A 10,000-nucleotide genomic window follows, 5' to 3' on the forward strand; every position below is an offset into this window, starting at 1 on the left:
GATAGATGACACTGCAGAGGCAACATATTTCTCCCCTTCTTTAATTGGGACACTTTTTCACACAAAACTCCATCCCCTCTCTCCCCATCTCCATCTCCCGGTCTTAATTTAACTCCCATGTCTTTCTTCCTCCCTCCCTCACTCTCGTCCTCTTCCTCCTCTGTCCCTCTTTATGTCTCTGTCCACTCCCCCCTCCTCCCTAACTCCCTATATGTCCTCTCTCTCTGTCTCGCCCTCCGTATCTCTTTCTCTGTCCCTTTCTCTCTCACTTTCTCTCTCTACATCCTACTCTCTCTCGTCCTGTTTTTGTTCTCTCTCACACAGTCCTCTCTCCCTCTCCCTCCCTCTTTCTCTCTCCCTCTCCCCTCCCTCCTCTCTCTCTCTCTCTCTCTCTCTCTCTCCCTCTCTCTCTCTCTCTCCCTCTCTCTCTCTCTCCCCCCCTCTCTCTCCCCCTCTCTCCCTCTCTCCTCTCTCTCTTCCTGTGTTGTTCCTCCCCATCTCTCGTTCTCTCCACTCTTAGCCTCTTTTATCCATGCCTATACCCTCCCTTTCTCCCCTTCTAATTGGCCGGTCCATTGCTACATTCCATCCATCTCTGGCTGCTGGCCAATGAGGCGACAGAATTGAATTTCTGCTTGATAAAGCACTTCCTCTAGTTTGTCTTGGAGACTATGAAGTGGTACACAGGGTACGGGTCCGCAGCATTTGTGTGAGTGTATGAGATAATGAGGGTGTGTGCGCGTGTGTGTGTGTACGTGTATGTGTGTGGGAGAGAGAGAGAGAGAGAGAGAGAGAGAGAGAGAGAGAGAGGAGAGAGAGAGAGAGAGAGAGAGAATACGTGTGTGTATGTGTGGGCGTGCGCGCGCGCGTGCGTGTGTGTCCTGTGTCTGTGTGGTGTGTGTTTGAGTTCTATCCATCCAAAAAACAACCTATTTGAATAACTTAAAATTACATTTGGGAGCCTGAAAACACCTGGCAGAGGACGGACAGTGATCGAAGGTGGGCAACAATCCACACCCACACACACACACACACACACACACACATACACACACACACACACACACACACACACACACACACACACACACACACACACCACACACACACACACACACACACAGAGACATCTGGTACCTCCTCCTCTCCTCCTCCTACAACCCCCTGCCTGGTTTGTTTAAATGGTGAGGTAGAAAAAGGGGAATTCAGGGGCCTCTGATTGGTCGACACCCATCGCAATCAACACCCGCGCCAACCTCCACCCCCTCCTCATGTGTGTTTCTGACCCAACCTCCGCATTGAGTTAACAGCTTTTCACACATAAACTCACACATACACTCATTCTAGCACACACACACACATACACACACACACACACACATGTGGCTAAAAGGGGCAGGACTTGAGGCCGCCAGCTGTTGCCTAGCGACCGTGGAGACTGTTTAAGTTAAGAGATGGCTTTGTGTTGCAATGTTTTGTTAAGTCTGTGGATTCGCATTTTTTTTTTCCTTGGGCTAACTTAAAAGGCTAAAAGCTCGGAGGGCTGCCGTGTGGTCACGCAACGCTTTGCACTCATTGCAACCCTTTGCCAAAGGTGTGTTTGTTTTGTATCAGTGTGAGTTTGGGGGATCTGGGAGCTCTCCTCACTGGGCCAAACCAGTGGAAATACTCAAGACATGTCAGAAACATCAGGTTTGACTCCACTGTCTTATTAACAACTCCATTAACCAGTTCATACGTGTTTTATATATGAGGCTTTTTAATGATCCACCTCCACCTGATGCTCAAACGATGGGATGTTTCAGCAAATAATGTGGGACAAACAAACAGTCGTTTTAGAATAATATCATATTTGATGTGCATAGTATATCGTATACAATGGTTTCATATTCTATATAATAGGATTGGGAGATAGAATAGAGAGGGAGAGGAGACGGAGAGGAGAATGGTTATGCTGGATGAGAATGAATGGATGATATCGTAACAATAAGACAAACACTGCTCGACGAAGAGAAGCGAAGCAGAAAGAGGGAGAAGAAGAAAAAAGCAGAGTGGACAAAATACGCAGGCATATCGCTAGAAACCCTACACGAGAAAGATCGGACGACAGACAAGAAGACGTCGAAGAGAAGAGGAGGGACGCAAAGGAGTTTGTGGACAGGGGACATGATGAGAACGTAGAAGAGAGAAGGAAGTTGAAAAGGTGTAGAAAAGAGATGAGGAAGAGGAGAAATACAAACAAGACACATAGAGACGTACTAAAGAAGAGAGGGTCAAGTGAAGTGTGTGACGTACAAAGTCACACAATACAAGGAGAGGAAGGAGAGGAGATGGGAGAGCATGAGGAGGGGGAGTAGAAGAGAGACATGAATAGAGGAGAAGAGAGGAGAGTTGTGGAAAGGAGATGAGAGGAGAGGAAGGGAGAGGAGAGGAGAGGAGAGGAGATACATGAATCACATGCGTACAGAGGAGAACAGGAGAAGAAAGGATGAAGTGAAAGAAAAAGAGTTGAAGAGCATAAGAAGAAGAGGGAGAAGAAGAAGAAGAAGAAGAAGAAGAAGAAGAAGAAGAAGAAGAAGAAGAAGAAGAAGAAGAAGAAGAAGAAGAAGAGGAGAAGTCCGCTAATGGCCATTTCGTCCTGACTTCAAGGTTAACCGGAGTGCTGGAGAGAATGAATTGGCTCTAAAGGCCCATTCTGCCAAAACTAAATGAAGCAATAACATCAGAGAGCTATAGAAGCCATTAACACTTTACTGCAATATAGGCATATGGAGGGAGAGAGAAGAAGAGAGGGGGAGAGAAGAAGGGAGGGGAAATGAAGAGAGCGAATGAAATATGGACATAGGGGGACAGAAGTGAGATAATAGCATGTGTGAGAGAGAGAGAGAGAGAGAGAGAGAGAGAGAGAGAGAGAGAGAGAGTATGATATATGGAAGAAGAAGAAAGAAAACAAAACATAACAACAGCACAGGGAGAGGCCTGCAGATGAAAGAGGAGTAGAGGGCCGTCTGTCCGTCATGGATGATGAAGCGTCAGTCGGACCGGCAGACGGACATCTGAGAGGAACGTCGAGAAACTAAAGAATCAGCCATTGACCCCACATACTGTGTGGAGCACCTTGTTTGTGTGTGTGTGTGTGTGTGTGCGTAGACCTACAAGGTATAATGTAAAAGAGAGAGAAAAAAATCGTATAGAAAACACATGATGGTGTCATATTCTCAAGACCTCACACTGAACCGTTCCATCTCTTTCTCTCGCTCTCTCTCTCTTGATTCCATTTCTTTAGAATGTTTTTAGTTTGGAAATGGGTTCAGGTTCCCTAATGAGGCGGGTGTGGGCCGGAGAGGGGAGGGAGGGAGGGAGGGAGGGAGGGGAGGGAGGGAGGGAGGGAGGGAGGGAGGGAGGGAGGGAGGGAGGGGGAGGAGGTTGGGATGTTGCAGGCTAAGTGACAGATACGGAGCGAGGGTGGAGGAGAGTGATGTGTGGGGTGGGGTTGAGAGAAGCGGGTTGGATAGTGAGAGGAGAGAGAGACAAAGAGAGAGAGAGGAGAGAGAGACAGAGAGAGAGAGAGAGAGAGGAGAGAGAGAAGAGAGAGAGAGAGAGAGAGAGAGAGAGAGAAGAGAGAGAGAGAAAGAGAGAGAGAGAGAGAGAGAGAGAGAGAGAGAGAGAGACAGAGACAGAGAGACAGAGAGGACAGAGAGACAGAAGAGCGAGAGAGAGGAGGAGAGAGGGAGAGGAGGGAGGGAGTTGGAAAGTAAGAGGGGAGAGAGAGACAGAGGGGGAGTTAAGGCGAGATGGAAGAGAGAGAGAGAGAGAGAGAGAGAGAGAGAGAGAGAGAGAGAGAGGGGCAGTTGGAAGGCGAGATGCAGGAGAGAGAGGAGAGAGAGAGAGGAGAAGAGAGAGAAGAGAGAGAGAGAGAGAGGAGAGAGAGAGAGAATGGAGGCGGGAGAGAGGGGAGGAAGAGGGAGGTCAGGAAGAGTGGGTCCCTTGATAGATTGTCCCAGCTCTCTACCAGGAATCTGATTAGTAGTTATTGATCTGCATCTCACGTGGCCGGATATGCACAATAAGAGCCATACAGGAGTCATTTTAACCGGTCGCAATTACCAGACACCCTCCAGATTGCTCCCAGAAATGGGTGTTTTATGAATATTGAATAATGCTTGAATGAGTTGACAGTGTGTGTACATGCTCTTAATGGCTGGTTCAGACTACACGATTTCAGCCCTATCTTGCCCCGATTCTTTCGTCGCAGACAAATTTGCAAATCGTACACGATTTTGACAGGTCGGTGACGAGACGAGGTCTTGTAATGTGACATGCTTGTGATCTGCGATGTTTTGGTCTTCAACGTTCGAAAGCCCCACAACGAAAAGTTTGGCATATCAGAATTTTTTGGGGAATCGCATGATGTATCCATTGTTGACATGAGGGAACCACGGCCCCAGTTGCGTGAGGGAAGCACGCGAACAGCTGGAGCTCACGCGCAGTGTTTACCAACTGACTTCACTGCACTACGCTGAGTAGGAGTAACTCCCGCAAAAATGAATGCGATCAATAACAAGAAGAATGCTAATAAAGAAAACGATAGAAAATGGAGCAACATAATGGAGACAACTTTGGTGGAAATGTGGCAGCAACCTCCCTGCATTTTCAACCGAAGAACGAGTCCACAATCTTTTCTTCTTTTTCTTCTTTTTCGTCTCTGTGCAGAGGACCGCCAGCATAATGCCTAGTGCTAGGTACTCGGGATCCATTGGTGACGCTTTGTTGCTAGGCTACGTTGTTGCTGCGTCTACTTTGCATAGTTCATGTCACGCGCAACGCAACTACTGTGAGGGATTGCCGCATTGAGCAGATATAAAAACTACTGGAACCTTTATGACAAAAATGTAAAAAGCATTTATGTTAGTTCTAAATCTTAGATTTTCAAAATATCTTGCAAACGTGAATGATACAAAGTAGAGAGCATTGCACCCTCGAATCTTGTAGTGTGGCCAGTCTTCCGACGAGACAAGGCCCGATTTCCTGGCTCTGTGATCGTATAGTGTGACATGTTAAATCCTGGAGGAATGTCTGAGAATCGTGTAGTCTGAACCAGCTATTAGTAGCTGTAATCCAGGTGAAGCTTCACTCATTATAATTACCCGGCTGAGAACAGGGGAAAGGGATATCAATAACTTTTAACTAACTGGAGACTGGTTAGGCGAATGTAATCAATCCTCGTGGAAAGGAGGTTGTCGGTTAATACTCGCTAAATGACTTGATTATTCGATTTCTACCCCTAGTTTTATAAATTGGGATTTAAATGAGCCAAGATGGGACGAGATGTCATCTGCCATGTCTCTCTCTCTCTTTCTCTACCTCTCCCTCTCCCCTTCTCTCTCTCTTTTTCTCTCACCGTCAATCTCCTTTTAACTGGCTCTCTGGCTCTCGCCTAAACTAAAAGCATCTGTTCTATATGGATATCTTTATTTTAACAACCAATTGTGACAAGTCAGAGCCTCCCTAAGCACCACTAGACTATACTGCCCCCATACCAGCTTAGACTGCCTTCGTTGGGGGTCGAACCCAGAACCCACAAGGCTGGGAATGGAACCCACTGCCCTGGCCCTAAACCATTGTAGTTCAGCTCTGACTGCACTGTACTGTACATCCGCACGCTGGAGCTAATGTGTCACATGACCATCATTCCTCAACTCTGCTGCTGCTGCAGTGTCTTAATGTCCAGGAACAAATGGGGAATATGGGGGAAATATAAGTGGAATTTTATGTATCGATCGGGGGCATAAGTAATGATAATGTGTGTGTGTGTGTGTGTGTGTGCTTGCGGCTATGAGTGTGTGTGTGCGTGTGTGTGTACCCGCAGAAAGGAAATAAAGAAAGCACTCACGCGCTCTGTATTTATTATTCTTAGACGTACTTCAGATGCATTAGACCTGTTCCATGTGACCTCACTGGTAGGATTTTCTGCTCCTCTCTCTCTCTCTCTCTCTCTCTCTCTCTCTTGCTGTGTGCCGATGTCTCTCCCTCTATATTTCTCGCTCCATCCTTCCTGTTCTCACTCTCATATTATGAGTGATAGCATGTCATCAGTATATATTAAACACTGGTCATTAGGTAAGAAACAGACAATAAAACACACACACACACACACAAAAACACATACATACCAAACACTACCCACAGAGCAGGAGCATATTAACAGAGCAGCCTTCGACGGTCACACACACACATTGTACCCTGTAGAAATGTACTGCTCTCTGCAATAAAACAGAGGCCATGGTCACTGATGGAATATCTCTGTGTGTGTGTGTGTGTGTGTGTGTGTGTGTGTGTGTGTGTGTGTGTGTGTGTGTGTGTGTGTGTGTGTGTGTGTGTGTGTGTGTGTGTGTGTGTGTGTGTGTGTGTGTGTGTGTGTGTGTGTGCGAGAGAGTATTAGAGTGTGTGGAGAAAGAGGGAGGGAGAGGGAAAGAAAGGGAGGGTCAATTAAAAAAATGTATCACAAAGAAAAAACGTAGAACACACGAATTGAGGAAGGAATGAGTGAAAGATAGAAAGACAAAAGAAATCAATACAAGCAGAAGGACAGATAGGAAACAATAGTGAAACAACATATGAAAGAATGAAAGAAAGTAATTGCGAAAGAAAATGGAGGGACAGCCAATAGAAACGCTCATTTGTTTCAAAATAAACTGGTCCATATCAAATGCAGGGAGAGCGAGAGAGAGAGAGAGAGAGAGATGACGAGAGCATGTGAGAGAGATAGAGAAAGAGACATAAAAGGAGAGAGAAAAAGAGAGACAGGGAGAGAGTAACAGAGAGAAAAAGTGTGAGTGTGTATGAGAGAGAGAGAGAGAGAGAGAGAGAGAGAGAGAGAGAGAGAGAGAGAGAGAGAGAGAAGCCTGTGTGTTACTCCGAGGGCTCTGACGTTGCCATTGACGACAGTGCAGTCACCACAGTGACCCTGAGTGGAATGAGGTAGGGTCTTTAGAATACCAATCAGCTTCCTCCCCAGGCATCACCGGGTGGCTCTCCAGCTAATGCAGCCAACCGCTGGCTGCCACCTCACTAGATTAACCAATCACCGGCGATAACACCCTTCTAAATGTGAATCGATGTGGCCATATAGAAGCATAACCCGGATAAGCATATAACAGTGAGTGAACTGTTGTTGATGTGTAATGTAATACAATATAAAACCCGGGAGATTTGGTCGCTATGGGGCAGTGTCAAAGGGTTTAAAATAAATGCAGGCGCCAAATGTAACAAATATGAAAAACAAGATAGGATCAATTCAGCAGATTCAGAGAGTTGTCCATGAATTTCAATTGAGTGTGCAACTGTGCATATCTGTGTGTGTATGTATGTGTTTGCGGTGTCTGCATATGTTTGCATGAGTATATGTCTTTTTGTGTGTTCGCTCTTTGTGTGTATGTAGGTGCATGTCTGCGTACATGTGTGCCTATGTGTCAGCACAAACACATGAATACATCTGTGTTTGTTTGTGCACATGGGCTTACGCGCACGTGTGTGTGCGCGTGCGTGTGCGCGCGCGTGTGTGTGTGTGCACGCATGTTTGTGTGCGTGTGTGTCTGTGTGTGTATATACCTGTGTCTGCATGTGCCGAAACATATGCATTTGTGCGTGCGTGCGTGTGTGTGTGTGTGTGTGCGTGTACCTTGTTGGGGTTGGAGGCGGTGATGATCCACACACACTGGGCGTTGCTCTCGTACTGGATGGGGAAGTTGGGCGACGTGAAGGTCCCCGAGGGGCCCTGCAGGCTGCTGCCGCACGTCTTCACTGTGAACAACACAGCACACCGCGGGAGCGTTAGCACAGCTGTCGCTAAGCACCGCTATCATCAGCGTTAGCAGGAGTACCAGCAGCTGAAGAGACCCCTTCCACGGGGAGGCACGCGAGTGAACGAGCCCCCCGAACACACAGCAGCAGCCTCCTGAATGGAAAGTCATCCAGCGACGAGCCTCCACTTGAGGCTGTTTACAACGCGGGGCCCTTATCGCGCCCGTTCACCGAGCCACCTGTCGGGCGCAGGTTCAATTTGTGTGTTTTGGGGGGAGTTGAATTAGCATTACAATGTCAGTACCGCAGTACAAATTAAAAATTTGCAAGTATCTGTATATATTGTTCATCAATACAGCGTTCCCCCTGTTCAGTATTCAAATAGAGTGATGATCTGTTTAAACCGGACTGCTGGCTTTAAATTTGGGTTTTACATTTTTTCTTAGACCCACTCGGACTGGCTGACATTTATGGGTCACGACCTACACTTTGAAAACCACTGGTTTAGAACATCGAGGAACAGAATGTATTACGACCCAACTGGGGGAGAAAGTCTCTCTGTGACACCCAATCAAAAGGTTTCTCTCAGAGACTTGATGGTTCAAGTTGTGAGCGGGCAGAGACGCGAGCCGAGGTAGCGGTCAGAGGTGTGACATGGTGGAGTTGTCACAGACGCAACGAGTGGAAAATGGTTCACTTTGTCGGAACAGAACACACAACTCTTGAAAATAAAGATGGGGGTTGTTCAAAGAGTACTTTGGTATTAAATTGACACTCATGGAGTCCCACAGCGTTTGCTCAGTGTTAACCAATGTACTATTAAGTCATTTTACAAATTGTTTGGCAATATTTATTATATTTAATTTTAGATATATTGGCAACACTTTACACTTTATTAGTAATGCGTTAATTAAAGTACAATAATTAACCATTAAATAACATTACTCAATTGGGAATATGCATTAATATAGAGCATAATATCACCCTATTAAATAATTAATAAATATACCTCACTTAACATAATAAGGAAAATAATAAGTTGATGGCGACTAAACCATGAGCTAACTATTAATGAACTATTAATGAACAGTACTTAGTGAATTAGCTAATGTTAATAAATGTACCCTTGTTGTAAACCCATGTTGTTACCCATGTAATTAACTATTATCAAGCCAGGAGGGTTTTAGGCATCTTGCTCTACGATAATGTTGGCTTCAAACCAAGAACCTCTCCCCTTGGACTCAAGTACACCAACCACTATATGTATACTCGTAGAGCAGTCATAAAACCAAGAATAAAGTTTGTTGTGATAAGCCATTTTCTGTCTAGTGAGCCCATCACCTCAGCCTGTATTATGTCAGGGTCAAACCGAGTACTGGTGTGTACCAGCGTTTGTTTACCTCCTGAAAGTCTCTCTGAAACACTTTCAGACTCCCAAACCGCACATGAGCGTCATATGCATCAGTATATTCACCTGCTGGCTGGAAAACAAGACTTTTTTGGTGTACTTTCCATTTGAGTTAAATATGCATATATATCAGGGCGGAAAAGGAGGCTATGGATATATTTTTAGATAGAGGGATTCTTCTGCTCTATATTGGTAGCATTTGATAATATATGAAATGATATATATGGTATTAAAACAAAAGTTGTTTTTATTTTCCACCCTTTTTCTCCTTGCGTAACTCTCGGCATGGTAGGCGCATCGATACAAACTACCATGTACCGCCAACACTGTCATGAACAAATCCGATCATTGATTCGTCAGATCAATGAAGGCACTTATTGAGGCAGCAGAGCTGATTGGCTACCTCTGAGCTGAGGGTCTGAACCAGCCAATCAAGCCCGCCCGTGAACTTCACTATTTGACTTCAGCTTATTCAGTTGTAATTCCTCCCTTTCTTTGGACCTCTGTCACGACCCAGCTGTTTGTTCTAGGCATCATATTCCCAGCATTGAATCAATCCAAACGAAACGCGTATGTTCAATCCCCAAGTGAATCCACGGTGTCCTTGGTTCCAACCCCTCATCATGCTTTGCGAGAGCCTTGACTGCACGACGCCGTCTATCCGGCTCTCTATCAGCGCGTGAGTTTTAAGGGGCAGGCAGAATCGACCAGTCCATAAAGGGATCCAGTGATCTGTCTCTCCCAATCCCTGCCGTTGTCTGAGTGACGCATCTGAAAGGCGTCCAAAAT

General features: G+C 45.9%; 1 protein-coding gene across 1 annotated transcript in view; it reads right to left on the reverse strand.

Annotated features, from left to right (window-relative positions):
- Positions 1 to 10,000, reverse strand: part of LOC132451539 (CUB and sushi domain-containing protein 3-like) — a 243,589-nt gene that overhangs the window by 96,939 nt on the left and 136,650 nt on the right. Inside the window, exon 9 of the mRNA XM_060044079.1 lies at positions 7,682 to 7,803. Within this exon, the coding sequence (XP_059900062.1) occupies positions 7,682 to 7,803 (122 nt within the window). The remainder of the gene's footprint in view (positions 1 to 7,681; positions 7,804 to 10,000) is intronic.

The sequence above is a fragment of the Gadus macrocephalus genome, chromosome 22, assembly GCF_031168955.1.
Source record: "Gadus macrocephalus chromosome 22, ASM3116895v1".
NCBI lineage: Eukaryota > Metazoa > Chordata > Actinopteri > Gadiformes > Gadidae > Gadus > Gadus macrocephalus.